Here is a 19152-nt window from a genome sequence, read left to right as displayed (position 1 = left end):
TTCACTTTTGGTGCCGACAACATTTTGAGCATTTTCGACAGTTTGTGAAATGGTCGTCATTGGCATTACATGCCAGTAGTGTTCGCTAACTGACTTTACCGGTGATTATATTTATTATTGTTATTATTATTATAATTATTATGTATTATGATTAGTTTCCCCACCGGAAGAAGATAAGATAAGATAACCTTTATTAGTCCCACACGTGGGAATGCGACATTCTTGCCAGAACATTCCCAAATAATTGACCACGTTTATTAACAGATCAATTTTCTCCACAGTTTTAGGGTGAGCTAGAATAGATATATGGTTTCAGTAATACGAATAAGAGCGCAACAACATAGAGACAATGACGATCACTCTCATAATTTCATTACGTTAGTGCACCCATCGCTCCGCATCCTTAACGCTACATTGATGTCGAGAGTCTCTGACACAGCTGTGCTCTGCAGCACAGACACCCTGCTTATCTGTGATTCGGCCAGACTGGTGTTGAACTCCAAAGACATGCGCGGGGTTAGGTTAGTTGGCTGTTGGTGTGAGTGGTTGTCTGAGTCTCTCTAATAACCCTCCAACAGACTGGCGACCTGTCCAGGGTGTACTTTTGCCCTATGACAGCTGGAATACAACCTGAATAAAATAAGTAGGAGAAAATGAATGATGTTTATGAACTGTAGTTAATGTAGTCAGACAATAAGTTACCGAGCAACAGGCCACAAGTCTTGGTGCAGAATCATACTAAGATTTAAAAAATAAAATGTTGGCACTGGTGTTTGAAACAGTATACTGTCAGTAAGACTGGAGCAACTGCACACATCTGGAAACTAATAACTAGAGTAGTTAAGTAACATTTTGTTACTGCATCCATTTAGCCAGGTATAATTAGCATGTCTACATACATGTCATTTCTAATGTGGTCCTATGTGGTATGTTGTAGGACAGTGAAGTGTCTGACACTGACCATGTACCAGTGCCTGAGAACACTGGTATGGAGGGGGAGAACGCACCTCTTTACTGTATTTGTCAGAAACCAGACATCAACTGCTTCATGATGTAAGTATATATCAGTTTTATATTTGCAGTACGCGCAGTAGGGGTGGGCGCTAGCTTCAGCAATGTTATCAGAGTTTGTTTTTGTTTTTTAATGAAGATCTTCTATTTCGAGAAAACTACCAATAAGGATATATGCACAGATATAGAAAACAATACTGTAACATTTTATTGATGCTTGCAGTTTGGAGGCAGCAGTATTTGCAAGTGTAACTAAATTCCAGGCATTTTCCATCCTTCTTTTCATATCAGCTTTTTTCTAATTGTCAGTGTGAACCAAGGTGTCAGCAGCACCATTATAGTGCAAAAGTAGTGACCCAGCATAGATCAAATGTAAGCACAAAAGTAGCCAAGGTAGTGTTTTTCCTGGAAGTTTTAAGTGAAAGGATAAAGTAACTGCTTACCACTTTAGTTTAACAATGATTAATGAAATGTAACCGTGTAACTCATCAGCAGTCTGCACAGTATGGTCACATATTAAAACTGAAGAATATGTTGTACTTGTTGTAGTGTTTCATCATGGGTCCAGTTTTTACCCAGGTGCTTAAAGCCCTTCTTTACCCTCATGTAACACCAACAGTAATTTCCAACCACTATTTCCTGTTCCTGTCAGTCAAACAAACAGACGACAAACATCTTCTATAAACAGGAATAATGTCATTTTATCGGATTAGAAAACATCTAATCTAGCGTTGATATTACACTGCTGTTTAGTGTCTGGCTGATCTCAGTGTCACCAAAATATCTGCCCTACATGTCAAACAATGAGAGAACTTGAAACAGTAACATCACCTAGCAGCTTATTTTAATTAGTGCTAACGTTTTGTTTGCTGGCTAACATTGCTATTATTATAGTCACAGTTAATTGACTTTGAATAGCTTTATTTCAAAAGTAATTTTACAATTTCACAGCCATTTAGCTGTGTTAACTGTACATGCTGTAGGTCATAAGGCGTGCATGGATCATTTTTATAATCAGCCTCTTATCTTTTGTCCACCACAGACTTTGCCATGATAAATTGGTCAGTTGACAACCAGGAGCCGTACACCTTAACCTCAGAGGCCAGGACATCCAGGGGCAGTGTGAACACGCACTTGCTTAAGTGGGACGCAAGATGGACTATAGAGGGCCACCCCCTTGCCAGACAACCAAGTGCTGTCCCTGTCCACGGCCAGTGTGAGAAGGACTCTCACTAAAGTCAACCCACACAAAGCTGCTGGACCAGACAATATACCTGGACGCGTGCTCGGAGCCCGTGCTGACCAGCTGACTGATGTCCTAGCGGGCATCTTTAACATCTCCCTGAGTCAAGCTGTTGTGCCACAGTGCTTTAAAACCACCACCATCATACCTGTCCCCAGACCTTCCCAAAGCCTAATTACACAATGATTGCCTGAGCCTATTCTTGTTAAATGATGAAAAACTCAAAGGCAAGTTTGGGCAGTGGATCTGTGTGAAATCAGCAGCTTGCAAAACTAAATCAAAATGTGTGCTATTGATTCTAAAAATAGAAATCACAATAAAGTTCAACATTTACTAAAACCGCCATTCAGTCATCTGAGAATCTTTACTCATGAAATTATAACGGTTAGATGAATGTATATGCAGTGATTTACTGATCAATGATAAAAGGGGAGATTTATGCAATAACGAAGACTGTCATGAAAAGTATTTGGCATCTGATCTCCTGTAACCTGCGGAGCTAAGCTGTTTTACCAGCTCTGCTCTCTGATTTTTCTTTTATGAAAAAACACAAGTTGTCAAAGTTATTTGTTTGCAAATGTATTTCAGAAATATCGACATACTTTTTTTTAATCAGCAGAAACTTTATGTCAGTAGTGCAAAAACCTGCACTGATCTGACCTCATTTCTTCCTCATCCTGATTCCTGACCTGGGAAGGGAGAGAAATATTTGTTTTTGTTTGTCTTCTTGTTTTATTTAATTCCTTGTGGGATTTGGATCCAACACGTAAAGTATGCATATTATGCACACACACAAACACACATGCAGCTATTACCCATTTCTTGTATTCTTGAATAAAGACATTGATTTGACACATTTAATTAGCAGCCAATTGTTTTTATTGTTCAATTATTAAGAAAAAAGAAAAGGTGGGGGTGGGTGGGATGGAAAGTAAAGGGAGAGAGGAGAGAAAACCCCAACAATCCCCTCTGAGCAAGCACTAGGCGACAGTGGATAGGAAAAACTCCCTTTAAAGGAAGAAACCTATGACAGAACCAGGCTCTAGAGGGGGCAGTCAACTGTCGGGACTGGTTGGGGGGTGACTGTGAAAAGAGGGGAGGGAGATGGGAGAGGTGTTAGTAGTTAAGGGGGGGGGGGATTAAGCTGGAGCAGAGGTGGGGGAAGAAGAGGTGACATTGGCAGTAGTGAAAGAAGGAGTGTTCTTCCTCCAGAAGAAGCAGAAGCGTTTTTTCTGTTTCTTCAGCTGCTTTTCCACGAGCACCTTTTTCTCGAGGATGAGGATTTTCAGCTCCTCGATTGTTTCGGTGTTTTGCTTCTGCAGCTTGTTGCATTTTTTCTCCACTTCTTCTATTTCAGCTTGTTTTTCTTCCAACTTTTCTTTCAGCACTTTAGATGTTGCCTCCTGTTTCTCAAACTCCTGGAGAAGAAGTTTTTCTTCTCTCTGCTTACTGACCAGCTGTTCTCTTTCTTGAAGCAGGTCTTGATATTTGTGCAGTGTCTCATTGAACTTTACCTGCAGCATCCTGTTGTTTCCCTCCATGAGCTGGAGTTGGCACTCCATGTCTCCCTGCTTTCTGTCCAGCTGGTCTTTCTCCTTAAGGATTTCTTTATTTTGTCGCAGAGCTTCATCAAGCTTTCCTTGCAAGCTTTCATTTTGTTGCTTGATGCTCTGAAGATTGGAATCCATTTCTTTTTGTTTGATTCCTTGTTCCCTTTTCTCTTGGAGGAGCTTCTCATTTGCTTGCTCTGTGCGATCAAGCCTTTTTTTCTCAACATTGTATATTAGCTCCATGTCTCGGAGGTTGCTGTGCAGCCCTCTCTTCTTCATGCCATCTTCTTTCTTCTCTTGGAGGAGTTTTCTATTTTGTCGAAGAGCTTCATCAAGCTTTCCTTGCAAGCTTTCATTGTGTTGCTTGATGCTCTGAAGCTTGGAATGCATTTCTTTCTCTTTTAACTCCTGTTGCCTTTTCTCTTGGAGAAGCTTTTCATTTTCTAGCAGTGTGCGATCAAGCTTTTTTTTGTATACACTGTACATTAGCTCCATTTCTTGGAGATTGCTGTGCAGCCCTCTCTTCTTCGTGCCATCTTGTTTCTTCTCTTGGACAAGTTTTTTATTTTGTTGCAGGGCTTCATCAAGCTTTCCTTGGAGCTCCTGGTTCTTTTTGTCCATGTCATGGAGATCTTGTTGTTTCTCCTCAATAATAGCTTCCTTTTCTTGAAGCTGGTATGACAACTTTTTTAGTTGAGCGCTCTTTTGCTCATTTTCCTCCATCAAGAACTTAATCTTCTCGGTGTTTCTGAGCGCTTCATCCTCCATTTCTTCCAAACGCTTTTCCTCTAGTTCCACTTGGTCACACCAAGGAAGAGAGGAAAGGGAAGAGTCTAGTGGCTCATCCCAGGGAAGAGTGTAGGGGTCAACTTCTTGTCCCTTTGGATTTGTTTGAGACATCTTGGGTCTGGATACAGTTAGAATTGCAAAGGATCCAAATATTTCAAAAGGCTTTTCTGGCGAACGGTTCAATGCTGCACACATCAAGGCTGCGAGAAACGGACTAAAAGTCGTTGCTCTTCACCCCTATTTATAGGTTTTAAGGGTCAACGGATCAAAGGAAAGAATGGTGGTAAGATTCTACGTGTGTGACGTCATAATTCTGTAAGGCAATGAGGTTGTCACGTGATATTTTTGGAGGAGGGCATTTTTCAACTTGGACAAATTATCAATAAAGTTTCAATCTCTGTTATTTTCCCCAAAAAACGTGTTGTCGCAATAATGTTTTCTACTGTAATATGTGCCAACAGATGGCGCAGTTTAAAGTTGGCTGTTACTCTGCCCAGTCTGCTACCATAGAAGAAGAATGTAGACCAATAGTACTTTGACGATGTCCGCTGATCGTTTCCGTGTAAATCTTAGCATTGCTTTAGCCGTCAAGCTAAAGGTTTAGCTTCATACTGCTATATTTGCAGAGTAACAAAATATTTAAACGGTCTCAGATCATGGTGAGTATTTGAAAAAATGTTTATTTAATGTGAAGCCTGTGATGTGGAAAGGTTAGCAAGCGTAATTTTGCCTATTGTGTTATACACGGGTGCTTACATCCGAGTAATTTTGATCTTTTCTAAGGTCCATGGGTTTATCCAACGAGCAGCTAAGTCACCGTTATATCTGTAATTTTGTGTGCAACGTCTTAATGCAAAAAAAAAAAAAAAAAAATCAAATCCCAAATCAACGCAACGAAGCAAAGACTAAACAAAAAAAAAAACCCACAATGCGTTTTTAAGCTCTCTCTGCGTTCACTGTCTCTGCAAGTGTCAAACTTCCTCGCTTTAGCTGATGCTAACCAACATTAGCGCTTACGGTTCGTATATAAACACAACTGTCAGCCCTTCACTTTTGGTGCCGACAACATTTTGAGCATTTTCGACAGTTTGTGAAATGGTCGTCATTGGCATTACATGCCAGTAGTGTTCGCTAACTGACTTTACCGGTGATTATATTTATTATTGTTATTATTATTATAATTATTATGTATTATGATTAGTTTCCCCACCGGAAGAAGATAAGATAAGATAACCTTTATTAGTCCCACACGTGGGAATGCGACATTCTTGCCAGAACATTCCCAAATAATTGACCACGTTTATTAACAGATCAATTTTCTCCACAGTTTTAGGGTGAGCTAGAATAGATATATGGTTTCAGTAATACGAATAAGAGCGCAACAACATAGAGACAATGACGATCACTCTCATAATTTCATTACGTTAGTGCACCCATCGCTCCGCATCCTTAACGCTACATTGATGTCGAGAGTCTCTGACACAGCTGTGCTCTGCAGCACAGACACCCTGCTTATCTGTGATTCGGCCAGACTGGTGTTGAACTCCAAAGACATGCGCGGGGTTAGGTTAGTTGGCTGTTGGTGTGAGTGGTTGTCTGAGTCTCTCTAATAACCCTCCAACAGACTGGCGACCTGTCCAGGGTGTACTTTTGCCCTATGACAGCTGGAATACAACCTGAATAAAATAAGTAGGAGAAAATGAATGATGTTTATGAACTGTAGTTAATGTAGTCAGACAATAAGTTACCGAGCAACAGGCCACAAGTCTTGGTGCAGAATCATACTAAGATTTAAAAAATAAAATGTTGGCACTGGTGTTTGAAACAGTATACTGTCAGTAAGACTGGAGCAACTGCACACATCTGGAAACTAATAACTAGAGTAGTTAAGTAACATTTTGTTACTGCATCCATTTAGCCAGGTATAATTAGCATGTCTACATACATGTCATTTCTAATGTGGTCCTATGTGGTATGTTGTAGGACAGTGAAGTGTCTGACACTGACCATGTACCAGTGCCTGAGAACACTGGTATGGAGGGGGAGAACGCACCTCTTTACTGTATTTGTCAGAAACCAGACATCAACTGCTTCATGATGTAAGTATATATCAGTTTTATATTTGCAGTACGCGCAGTAGGGGTGGGCGCTAGCTTCAGCAATGTTATCAGAGTTTGTTTTTGTTTTTTAATGAAGATCTTCTATTTCGAGAAAACTACCAATAAGGATATATGCACAGATATAGAAAACAATACTGTAACATTTTATTGATGCTTGCAGTTTGGAGGCAGCAGTATTTGCAAGTGTAACTAAATTCCAGGCATTTTCCATCCTTCTTTTCATATCAGCTTTTTTCTAATTGTCAGTGTGAACCAAGGTGTCAGCAGCACCATTATAGTGCAAAAGTAGTGACCCAGCATAGATCAAATGTAAGCACAAAAGTAGCCAAGGTAGTGTTTTTCCTGGAAGTTTTAAGTGAAAGGATAAAGTATAAAGTAACTGCTTACCACTTTAGTTTAACAATGATTAATGAAATGTAACCGTGTAACTCATCAGCAGTCTGCACAGTATGGTCACATATTAAAACTGAAGAATATGTTGTACTTGTTGTAGTGTTTCATCATGGGTCCAGTTTTTACCCAGGTGCTTAAAGCCCTTCTTTACCCTCATGTAACACCAACAGTAATTTCCAACCACTATTTCCTGTTCCTGTCAGTCAAACAAACAGACGACAAACATCTTCTATAAACAGGAATAATGTCATTTTATCGGATTAGAAAACATCTAATCTAGCGTTGATATTACACTGCTGTTTAGTGTCTGGCTGATCTCAGTGTCACCAAAATATCTGCCCTACATGTCAAACAATGAGAGAACTTGAAACAGTAACATCACCTAGCAGCTTATTTTAATTAGTGCTAACGTTTTGTTTGCTGGCTAACATTGCTATTATTATAGTCACAGTTAATTGACTTTGAATAGCTTTATTTCAAAAGTAATTTTACAATTTCACAGCCATTTAGCTGTGTTAACTGTACATGCTGTAGGTCATAAGGCGTGCATGGATCATTTTTATAATCAGCCTCTTATCTTTTGTCCACCACAGACTTTGCCATGATAAATTGGTCAGTTGACAACCAGGAGCCGTACACCTTAACCTCAGAGGCCAGGACATCCAGGGGCAGTGTGAACACGCACTTGTTTAAGTGGGACGCAAGATGGACTATAGAGGGCCACCCCCTTGCCAGACAACCAAGTGCTGTCCCTGTCCACGGCCAGTGTGAGAAGGACTCTCACTAAAGTCAACCCACACAAAGCTGCTGGACCAGACAATATACCTGGACGCGTGCTCGGAGCCCGTGCTGACCAGCTGACTGATGTCCTAGCGGGCATCTTTAACATCTCCCTGAGTCAAGCTGTTGTGCCACAGTGCTTTAAAACCACCACCATCATACCTGTCCCCAGACCTTCCCAAAGCCTAATTACACAATGATTGCCTGAGCCTATTCTTGTTAAATGATGAAAAACTCAAAGGCACGTTTGGGCAGTGGATCTGTGTGAAATCAGCAGCTTGCAAAACTAAATCAAAATGTGTGCTATTGATTCTAAAAATAGAAATCACAATAAAGTTCAACATTTACTAAAACCGCCATTCAGTCATCTGAGAATCTTTACTCATGAAATTATAACGGTTAGATGAATGTATATGCAGTGATTTACTGATCAATGATAAAAGGGGAGATTTATGCAATAACGAAGACTGTCATGAAAAGTATTTGGCATCTGATCTCCTGTAACCTGCGGAGCTAAGCTGTTTTACCAGCTCTGCTCTCTGATTTTTCTTTTATGAAAAAACACAAGTTGTCAAAGTTATTTGTTTGCAAATGTATTTCAGAAATATCGACATACTTTTTTTTAATCAGCAGAAACTTTATGTCAGTAGTGCAAAAACCTGCACTGATCTGACCTCATTTCTTCCTCATCCTGATTCCTGACCTGGGAAGGGAGAGAAATATTTGTTTTTGTTTGTCTTCTTGTTTTATTTAATTCCTTGTGGGATTTGGATCCAACACGTAAAGTATGCATATTATGCACACACACAAACACACATGCAGCTATTACCCATTTCTTGTATTCTTGAATAAAGACATTGATTTGACACATTTAATTAGCAGCCAATTGTTTTTATTGTTCAATTATTAAGAAAAAAGAAAAGGTGGGGGTGGGTGGGATGGAAAGTAAAGGGAGAGAGGAGAGAAAACCCCAACAATCCCCTCTGAGCAAGCACTAGGCGACAGTGGATAGGAAAAACTCCCTTTAAAGGAAGAAACCTATGACAGAACCAGGCTCTAGAGGGGGCAGTCAACTGTCGGGACTGGTTGGGGGGTGACTGTGAAAAGAGGGGAGGGAGATGGGAGAGGTGTTAGTAGTTAAGGGGGGGGGGGGATTAAGCTGGAGCAGAGGTGGGGGAAGAAGAGGTGACATTGGCAGTAGTGAAAGAAGGAGTGTTCTTCCTCCAGAAGAAGCAGAAGCGTTTTTTCTGTTTCTTCAGCTGCTTTTCCACGAGCACCTTTTTCTCGAGGATGAGGATTTTCAGCTCCTCGATTGTTTCGGTGTTTTGCTTCTGCAGCTTGTTGCATTTTTTCTCCACTTCTTCTATTTCAGCTTGTTTTTCTTCCAACTTTTCTTTCAGCACTTTAGATGTTGCCTCCTGTTTCTCAAACTCCTGGAGAAGAAGTTTTTCTTCTCTCTGCTTACTGACCAGCTGTTCTCTTTCTTGAAGCAGGTCTTGATATTTGTGCAGTGTCTCATTGAACTTTACCTGCAGCATCCTGTTGTTTCCCTCCATGAGCTGGAGTTGGCACTCCATGTCTCCCTGCTTTCTGTCCAGCTGGTCTTTCTCCTTAAGGATTTCTTTATTTTGTCGCAGAGCTTCATCAAGCTTTCCTTGCAAGCTTTCATTTTGTTGCTTGATGCTCTGAAGATTGGAATCCATTTCTTTTTGTTTGATTCCTTGTTCCCTTTTCTCTTGGAGGAGCTTCTCATTTGCTTGCTCTGTGCGATCAAGCCTTTTTTTCTCAACATTGTATATTAGCTCCATGTCTCGGAGGTTGCTGTGCAGCCCTCTCTTCTTCATGCCATCTTCTTTCTTCTCTTGGAGGAGTTTTCTATTTTGTCGCAGAGCTTGATCAAGCTTTCCTTGCAAGCTTTCATTGTGTTGCTTGATGCTCTGAAGCTTGGAATGCATTTCTTTCTCTTTTAACTCCTTTTGCCTTTTCTCTTGGAGAAGCTTTTCATTTTCTAGCAGTGTGCGATCAAGCTTTTTTTTGTATACACTGTACATTAGCTCCATTTCTTGGAGATTGCTGTGCAGCCCTCTCTTCTTCGTGCCATCTTGTTTCTTCTCTTGGACAAGTTTTTTATTTTGTTGCAGGGCTTCATCAAGCTTTCCTTGGAGCTCCTGGTTCTTTTTGTCCATGTCATGGAGATCTTGTTGTTTCTCCTCAATAATAGCTTCCTTTTCTTGAAGCTGGTATGACAACTTTTTTAGTTGAGCGCTCTTTTGCTCATTTTCCTCCATCAAGAACTTAATCTTCTCGGTGTTTCTGAGCGCTTCATCCTCCATTTCTTCCAAACGCTTTTCCTCTAGTTCCACTTGGTCACACCAAGGAAGAGAGGAAAGGGAAGAGTCTAGTGGCTCATCCCAGGGAAGAGTGTAGGGGTCAACTTCTTGTCCCTTTGGATTTGTTTGAGACATCTTGGGTCTGGATACAGTTAGAATTGCAAAGGATCCAAATATTTCAAAAGGCTTTTCTGGCGAACGGTTCAATGCTGCACACATCAAGGCTGCGAGAAACGGACTAAAAGTCGTTGCTCTTCACCCCTATTTATAGGTTTTAAGGGTCAACGGATCAAAGGAAAGAATGGTGGTAAGATTCTACGTGTGTGACGTCATAATTCTGTAAGGCAATGAGGTTGTCACGTGATATTTTTGGAGGAGGGCATTTTTCAACTTGGACAAATTATCAATAAAGTTTCAATCTCTGTTATTTTCCCCAAAAAACGTGTTGTCGCAATAATGTTTTCTACTGTAATATGTGCCAACAGATGGCGCAGTTTAAAGTTGGCTGTTACTCTGCCCAGTCTGCTACCATAGAAGAAGAATGTAGACCAATAGTACTTTGACGATGTCCGCTGATCGTTTCCGTGTAAATCTTAGCATTGCTTTAGCCGTCAAGCTAAAGGTTTAGCTTCATACTGCCATATTTGCAGAGTAACAAAATATTTAAACGGTCTCAGATCATGGTGAGTATTTGAAAAAATGTTTATTTAATGTGAAGCCTGTGATGTGGAAAGGTTAGCAAGCGTAATTTTGCCTATTGTGTTATACACGGGTGCTTACATCCGAGTAATTTTGATCTTTTCTAAGGTCCATGGGTTTATCCAACGAGCAGCTAAGTCACCGTTATATCTGTAATTTTGTGTGCAACGTCTTAATGCAAAAAAAAAAAAAAAATCAAATCCCAAATCAACGCAACGAAGCAAAGACTAAACAAAAAAAAAAACCCACAATGCGTTTTTAAGCTCTCTCTGCGTTCACTGTCTCTGCAAGTGTCAAACTTCCTCGCTTTAGCTGATGCTAACCAACATTAGCGCTTACGGTTCGTATATAAACACAACTGTCAGCCCTTCACTTTTGGTGCCGACAACATTTTGAGCATTTTCGACAGTTTGTGAAATGGTCGTCATTGGCATTACATGCCAGTAGTGTTCGCTAACTGACTTTACCGGTGATTATATTTATTATTGTTATTATTATTATAATTATTATGTATTATGATTAGTTTCCCCACCGGAAGAAGATAAGATAAGATAAGATAACCTTTATTAGTCCCACACGTGGGAATGCGACATTCTTGCCAGAACATTCCCAAATAATTGACCACGTTTATTAACAGATCAATTTTCTCCACAGTTTTAGGGTGAGCTAGAATAGATATATGGTTTCAGTAATACGAATAAGAGCGCAACAACATAGAGACAATGACGATCACTCTCATAATTTCATTACGTTAGTGCACCCATCGCTCCGCATCCTTAACGCTACATTGATGTCGAGAGTCTCTGACACAGCTGTGCTCTGCAGCACAGACACCCTGCTTATCTGTGATTCGGCCAGACTGGTGTTGAACTCCAAAGACATGCGCGGGGTTAGGTTAGTTGGCTGTTGGTGTGAGTGGTTGTCTGAGTCTCTCTAATAACCCTCCAACAGACTGGCGACCTGTCCAGGGTGTACTTTTGCCCTATGACAGCTGGAATACAACCTGAATAAAATAAGTAGGAGAAAATGAATGATGTTTATGAACTGTAGTTAATGTAGTCAGACAATAAGTTACCGAGCAACAGGCCACAAGTCTTGGTGCAGAATCATACTAAGATTTAAAAAATAAAATGTTGGCACTGGTGTTTGAAACAGTATACTGTCAGTAAGACTGGAGCAACTGCACACATCTGGAAACTAATAACTAGAGTAGTTAAGTAACATTTTGTTACTGCATCCATTTAGCCAGGTATAATTAGCATGTCTACATACATGTCATTTCTAATGTGGTCCTATGTGGTATGTTGTAGGACAGTGAAGTGTCTGACACTGACCATGTACCAGTGCCTGAGAACACTGGTATGGAGGGGGAGAACGCACCTCTTTACTGTATTTGTCAGAAACCAGACATCAACTGCTTCATGATGTAAGTATATATCAGTTTTATATTTGCAGTACGCGCAGTAGGGGTGGGCGCTAGCTTCAGCAATGTTATCAGAGTTTGTTTTTGTTTTTTAATGAAGATCTTCTATTTCGAGAAAACTACCAATAAGGATATATGCACAGATATAGAAAACAATACTGTAACATTTTATTGATGCTTGCAGTTTGGAGGCAGCAGTATTTGCAAGTGTAACTAAATTCCAGGCATTTTCCATCCTTCTTTTCATATCAGCTTTTTTCTAATTGTCAGTGTGAACCAAGGTGTCAGCAGCACCATTATAGTGCAAAAGTAGTGACCCAGCATAGATCAAATGTAAGCACAAAAGTAGCCAAGGTAGTGTTTTTCCTGGAAGTTTTAAGTGAAAGGATAAAGTATAAAGTAACTGCTTACCACTTTAGTTTAACAATGATTAATGAAATGTAACCGTGTAACTCATCAGCAGTCTGCACAGTATGGTCACATATTAAAACTGAAGAATATGTTGTACTTGTTGTAGTGTTTCATCATGGGTCCAGTTTTTACCCAGGTGCTTAAAGCCCTTCTTTACCCTCATGTAACACCAACAGTAATTTCCAACCACTATTTCCTGTTCCTGTCAGTCAAACAAACAGACGACAAACATCTTCTATAAACAGGAATAATGTCATTTTATCGGATTAGAAAACATCTAATCTAGCGTTGATATTACACTGCTGTTTAGTGTCTGGCTGATCTCAGTGTCACCAAAATATCTGCCCTACATGTCAAACAATGAGAGAACTTGAAACAGTAACATCACCTAGCAGCTTATTTTAATTAGTGCTAACGTTTTGTTTGCTGGCTAACATTGCTATTATTATAGTCACAGTTAATTGACTTTGAATAGCTTTATTTCAAAAGTAATTTTACAATTTCACAGCCATTTAGCTGTGTTAACTGTACATGCTGTAGGTCATAAGGCGTGCATGGATCATTTTTATAATCAGCCTCTTATCTTTTGTCCACCACAGACTTTGCCATGATAAATTGGTCAGTTGACAACCAGGAGCCGTACACCTTAACCTCAGAGGCCAGGACATCCAGGGGCAGTGTGAACACGCACTTGCTTAAGTGGGACGCAAGATGGACTATAGAGGGCCACCCCCTTGCCAGACAACCAAGTGCTGTCCCTGTCCACGGCCAGTGTGAGAAGGACTCTCACTAAAGTCAACCCACACAAAGCTGCTGGACCAGACAATATACCTGGACGCGTGCTCGGAGCCCGTGCTGACCAGCTGACTGATGTCCTAGCGGGCATCTTTAACATCTCCCTGAGTCAAGCTGTTGTGCCACAGTGCTTTAAAACCACCACCATCATACCTGTCCCCAGACCTTCCCAAAGCCTAATTACACAATGATTGCCTGAGCCTATTCTTGTTAAATGATGAAAAACTCAAAGGCAAGTTTGGGCAGTGGATCTGTGTGAAATCACCAGCTTGCAAAACTAAATCAAAATGTGTGCAATTGATTCTAAAAATAGAAATCACAATAAAGTTCAACATTTACTAAAACCGCCATTCAGTCATCTGAGAATCTTTACTCATGAAATTATAACGGTTAGATGAATGTATATGCAGTGATTTACTGATCAATGATAAAAGGGGAGATTTATGCAATAACGAAGACTGTCATGAAAAGTATTTGGCATCTGATCTCCTGTAACCTGCGGAGCTAAGCTGTTTTACCAGCTCTGCTCTCTGATTTTTCTTTTATGAAAAAACACAAGTTGTCAAAGTTATTTGTTTGCAAATGTATTTCAGAAATATCGACATACTTTTTTTTAATCAGCAGAAACTTTATGTCAGTAGTGCAAAAACCTGCACTGATCTGACCTCATTTCTTCCTCATCCTGATTCCTGACCTGGGAAGGGAGAGAAATATTTGTTTTTGTTTGTCTTCTTGTTTTATTTAATTCCTTGTGGGATTTGGATCCAACACGTAAAGTATGCATATTATGCACACACACAAACACACATGCAGCTATTACCCATTTCTTGTATTCTTGAATAAAGACATTGATTTGACACATTTAATTAGCAGCCAATTGTTTTTATTGTTCAATTATTAAGAAAAAAGAAAAGGTGGGGGTGGGTGGGATGGAAAGTAAAGGGAGAGAGGAGAGAAAACCCCAACAATCCCCTCTGAGCAAGCACTAGGCGACAGTGGATAGGAAAAACTCCCTTTAAAATTAAAGGAAGAAACCTATGACAGAACCAGGCTCTAGAGGGGGCAGTCAACTGTCGGGACTGGTTGGGGGGTGACTGTGAAAAGAGGGGAGGGAGATGGGAGAGGTGTTAGTAGTTAAGGGGGGGGGGGATTAAGCTGGAGCAGAGGTGGGGGAAGAAGAGGTGACATTGGCAGTAGTGAAAGAAGGAGTGTTCTTCCTCCAGAAGAAGCAGAAGCGTTTTTTCTGTTTCTTCAGCTGCTTTTCCACGAGCACCTTTTTCTCGAGGATGAGGATTTTCAGCTCCTCGATTGTTTCGGTGTTTTGCTTCTGCAGCTTGTTGCATTTTTTCTCCACTTCTTCTATTTCAGCTTGTTTTTCTTCCAACTTTTCTTTCAGCACTTTAGATGTTGCCTCCTGTTTCTCAAACTCCTGGAGAAGAAGTTTTTCTTCTCTCTGCTTACTGACCAGCTGTTCTCTTTCTTGAAGCAGGTCTTGATATTTGTGCAGTGTCTCATTGAACTTTACCTGCAGCATCCTGTTGTTTCCCTCCATGAGCTGGAGTTGGCACTCCATGTCTCCCTGCTTTCTGTCCAGCTGGTCTTTCTCCTTAAGGATTTCTTTATTTTGTCGCAGAGCTTCATCAAGCTTTCCTTGCAAGCTTTCATTTTGTTGCTTGATGCTCTGAAGATTGGAATCCATTTCTTTTTGTTTGATTCCTTGTTCCCTTTTCTCTTGGAGGAGCTTCTCATTTGCTTGCTCTGTGCGATCAAGCCTTTTTTTCTCAACATTGTATATTAGCTCCATGTCTCGGAGGTTGCTGTGCAGCCCTCTCTTCTTCATGCCATCTTCTTTCTTCTCTTGGAGGAGTTTTCTATTTTGTCGCAGAGCTTGATCAAGCTTTCCTTGCAAGCTTTCATTGTGTTGCTTGATGCTCTGAAGCTTGGAATGCATTTCTTTCTCTTTTAACTCCTGTTGCCTTTTCTCTTGGAGAAGCTTTTCATTTTCTAGCAGTGTGCGATCAAGCTTTTTTTTGTATACACTGTACATTAGCTCCATTTCTTGGAGATTGCTGTGCAGCCCTCTCTTCTTCGTGCCATCTTGTTTCTTCTCTTGGACAAGTTTTTTATTTTGTTGCAGGGCTTCATCAAGCTTTCCTTGGAGCTCCTGGTTCTTTTTGTCCATGTCATGGAGATCTTGTTGTTTCTCCTCAATAATAGCTTCCTTTTCTTGAAGCTGGTATGACAACTTTTTTAGTTGAGCGCTCTTTTGCTCATTTTCCTCCATCAAGAACTTAATCTTCTCGGTGTTTCTGAGCGCTTCATCCTCCATTTCTTCCAAACGCTTTTCCTCTAGTTCCACTTGGTCACACCAAGGAAGAGAGGAAAGGGAAGAGTCTAGTGGCTCATCCCAGGGAAGAGTGTAGGGGTCAACTTCTTGTCCCTTTGGATTTGTTTGAGACATCTTGGGTCTGGATACAGTTAGAATTGCAAAGGATCCAAATATTTCAAAAGGCTTTTCTGGCGAACGGTTCAATGCTGCACACATCAAGGCTGCGAGAAACGGACTAAAAGTCGTTGCTCTTCACCCCTATTTATAGGTTTTTGGATCAAAGGATCAAAGGATCAGAATGGTGGTAAGATTCTATATGTGTGTGACGTCATAATTCTGAAAGGCAATGAGGTTGTCACATGATATTTTTGGAGGAGGGCATTTTTCAATTTGGACAAATTATCAATAAAGTTTCAATCTCTGTTATTTTCCCCAAAAAACGTGTTGTCGTAATAATGTTTTCTACTGTAATTGGTGCCAACAGATGGCGCAGTTTAAAGTTGGCTGTTACTCTGCCCAGGCTGCTACCATAGAAGAAGAATGTAGACCAATAGTACTTTGACGATGTCCGCTGATCGTTTCCGTGTAAATCTTAGCACTGCTTTAGCCGTCAAGCTAAAGGTTTAGCTTCATACTGCCATATTTTCAGAGTAACAAAATATTTAAACGGTCTCAGATCATGGTGAGTATTTGAAAAAATGTTTATTTAATGTGAAACCTGTGATGTGGAAAGGTTAGCAAGCGTAATTTTGCCTATTGTGTTATACACGGGTGCTTACATCCGAGTAGTGTTGATCTTTTCTAAGGTCCATGGGTTTATCCAACGAGCAGCTAAGTCACCGTTATATCTGTAATTTTGTGGGCAACGTCTTAATGCAAAAAAAAAAAAATCCCGAAGCAACGAAGCAAAGACTAAAAAACCCCACAATGCGTTTTTAAGCTCTCTCTGCGTTCACTGCCTCTGCAAGTGTCAAACTTCCTCGCTTTAGCTGATGCTAACCAACATTAGCGCTTACGGTTCGTATATAAACACAACTGTCAGCCCTTCACTTTTGGTGCCGGTGTTGTGCCAAAGTAGTTACCCCCGTAATATGGATTACAGATAGGGGGGGGCACACATTTAGGCAGCCGATGCCACACAGCCTGATAAAATCTGTATCCCTCCATAACTTTTGCTGTGAATAAGACATGGTCTCCAAAGTTACTGTACTTATTGGTTATACTGAGATTGATTTTGCAAATAAACTCATTCGTGATAGCTTCGCTACAAAGTGTAAACCGAGTGTAAATTCACTGGAGAGCGACGTGTTTCCATGATCGCATCTGGTTTTACAGTATTATAGTATCAAAGTCTTTTTCTAGACAAAGTATTCCCAGCAGGTTATTTCAGTGTACAGTTTAAGGTAAACTGTCTTCCACACGGCACATTACAATGTCACGAAACTAATATTAAATTCATCAAGTCTGCTGTTTTCCAGCTTTTACTCTTTATCGCGTCGACTGCAGATCAGTGACAAGTAGCGTACAGAACGGAGCTGGGCAAGTGGCTCCTCCTACTTTGCGCGCTCCCGTGAATGGGGAAACAATTTTTGACGGGGGTAACTACTTTGGCACAACACCGGCAATAAGTCGGACTCGTTCCCGGTGGGTGATGGGCTCCGCCAGGGATGCCCTTTGTCTCCGGTTCTGTTCATAATTTTTATGGACAGGATTTCTAGGCGCAGCCAAGTGGCGGAGGGCTTTCGCTTTGGTAGCCTCAGAATCTCATCTCTGATTTTTGCGGATGATGTGGTTCTGTTGGCTTCATCGGGTGAGGGCCTCCAGCTCGCACTGGAACGGTTCACAGCCGAGTGTGAAGCAGCGGGAATGAGGATCAGCACCTCCAAATCTGAGGCCATGGTTCTCAGCCGGAAAAGGGTGGAGTGCCCACTCCGGGTCGGGGATGAGTTCCTGCCCCAAGTGGAGGAGTTCAAGTATCTCGGGGTCTTGTTCGCGAGTGATGGGAGAAGGGAGCCAGAGATCGACAGACGGATTGGGGCTGCAGCTGCAGTAATGCGGACGCTGCACCGGTCCGTCGTGGTGAAGAGGGAGCTGAGTGTAAAAGCGAAGCTCTCAATTTACCGGTCGATCTACGTCCCTACCCTCACCTATGGCCACGAGCTGTGGGTAGTGACCGAAAGAATGAGATCGCGGATACAAGCGGCAGAAATGAGCTTCCTCCGAAGGGTGGCTGGCCTCTCCCTTAGAGATAGGGTGAGAAGTTCGGCCATCCGGGAGGGGCTCAGAGTAGAGCAGTTGCTGCTCCACATCGAAAGGAGCCAGCTGAGGTGGTTCGGGCATCTGACAAGGATGCCCCCTGGGCGCCTCCTGGGTGAGGTGTTCCAGGCATGTCCCACCGGGAGGAGGCCCCGGGGCAGACCCAGGACACGCTGGAGAGATTATATCTCTCGGCTGGCCTGGGAACGCCTTGGTGTTCCCCCGGACAAGCTGGAGGAGGTGGCTGGGGAGAGGGAGGTCTGGGCCTCTTTGCTTAGGCTGCTGCCCCCGCGACCCGGCCTCGAATAAAGCGGATGAAGATGGATGGATGGATGTATATAATGTTCTCTTTTTGCAGTCGAGGAGCGTGTCAAGACAGATTTCACTGCGTGTTGTACTCCTATAACTATGCATGTGACAAATAAAGGTTCTTGAATCTTCTTCGGTCTACTGGCTCTAATGGTCTCACTTCATATTACCCTCTGCCTAGCATCCTCCTCTATCACATCACCCCGTCTGCATGTCTTTCTTCACTGCATCCTCGACTCCTCTGTGGTCTTGCTCTTCTCCTGCTAGGCTACTCCATATTCATCATCGTTTTTACAGTATACCTACTATCCCTTCTCTGTACATGTCCAACTAACTGACAGTCCCTTACTTCTATCATTGCTCTTCTCTTCAAAACTCGCTTCCACCTGCTTCCTACTTTACACTACAGAGTAGGGAGAATAGGGAACATAATCTGCGAACATCATAGTCCACAGACACTGCTGCTTGACCTTATTTTTCCACCTGCCTATCACTATTGCAAAAAGGACAGGTCTCAGTGCTGAACCCTGTGGCACCCCACTCACCCTTTCTCATACATGTCCTACACCACCATCAGGTACTTCGTCGCCACTCCAGTCTTCCACATGCAATATTACAGTTCCTCTCCAGGCATCCTAGCATATGCTTTGTCTAGATAATAAGATGATAATAAAAGATAACCTATTTGCATCGAAATAAAGTAAAAAAGGTGGT

General features: G+C 41.5%; 3 protein-coding genes across 3 annotated transcripts; all 3 read right to left on the bottom strand.

Moving 5' to 3' along the window:
* Positions 1-3115: 3115 nt before the first annotated feature.
* Positions 3116-5190, bottom strand: LOC146686059 (uncharacterized). The gene has a single exon (XM_085441779.1). The coding sequence runs from the start codon at positions 4786-4788 to the stop codon at positions 3394-3396; it is 1395 nt and encodes a 464-aa protein (XP_085297905.1). The 5' UTR covers positions 4789-5190; the 3' UTR covers positions 3116-3393.
* A 3571-nt stretch (positions 5191-8761) lies between these two features.
* LOC146686058 (uncharacterized) lies at positions 8762-11099 on the bottom strand. Its single transcript, XM_085441781.1, has one exon. It carries the CDS (start codon positions 10433-10435, stop codon positions 9041-9043), a length of 1395 nt encoding a protein of 464 aa, XP_085297907.1. The 5' UTR covers positions 10436-11099; the 3' UTR covers positions 8762-9040.
* A 3311-nt stretch (positions 11100-14410) lies between these two features.
* Positions 14411-16150, bottom strand: LOC146686057 (uncharacterized). Its single transcript, XM_085441780.1, has one exon. The coding sequence runs from the start codon at positions 16087-16089 to the stop codon at positions 14695-14697; it is 1395 nt and encodes a 464-aa protein (XP_085297906.1). The 5' UTR covers positions 16090-16150; the 3' UTR covers positions 14411-14694.
* Between the last annotated feature and the right edge of the window lie 3002 nt (positions 16151-19152).

The sequence above is a fragment of the Copadichromis virginalis genome, linkage group LG19 (genome assembly GCF_057382275.1).
Source record: "Copadichromis virginalis isolate Kocher_CV1m ecotype Utaka linkage group LG19, C_Virginalis_male_GT1.1, whole genome shotgun sequence".
Taxonomy (NCBI): Eukaryota; Metazoa; Chordata; class Actinopteri; order Cichliformes; family Cichlidae; genus Copadichromis; species Copadichromis virginalis.
Note: the sequence above shows the minus strand (reverse complement) of the source record. Positions and strands in the feature narration are given on the sequence as shown.

What these genes read in the sequence shown, in the direction of transcription:
- LOC146686057 (XM_085441780.1), bottom strand. Translation starts at nt 16,089, where the DNA reads ATGTGTGCAGCATTGAACCGTTCGCCAGAAAAGCCTTTTGAAATATTT.
- LOC146686058 (XM_085441781.1), bottom strand. Translation starts at nt 10,435, where the DNA reads ATGTGTGCAGCATTGAACCGTTCGCCAGAAAAGCCTTTTGAAATATTT.
- LOC146686059 (XM_085441779.1), bottom strand. Translation starts at nt 4,788, where the DNA reads ATGTGTGCAGCATTGAACCGTTCGCCAGAAAAGCCTTTTGAAATATTT.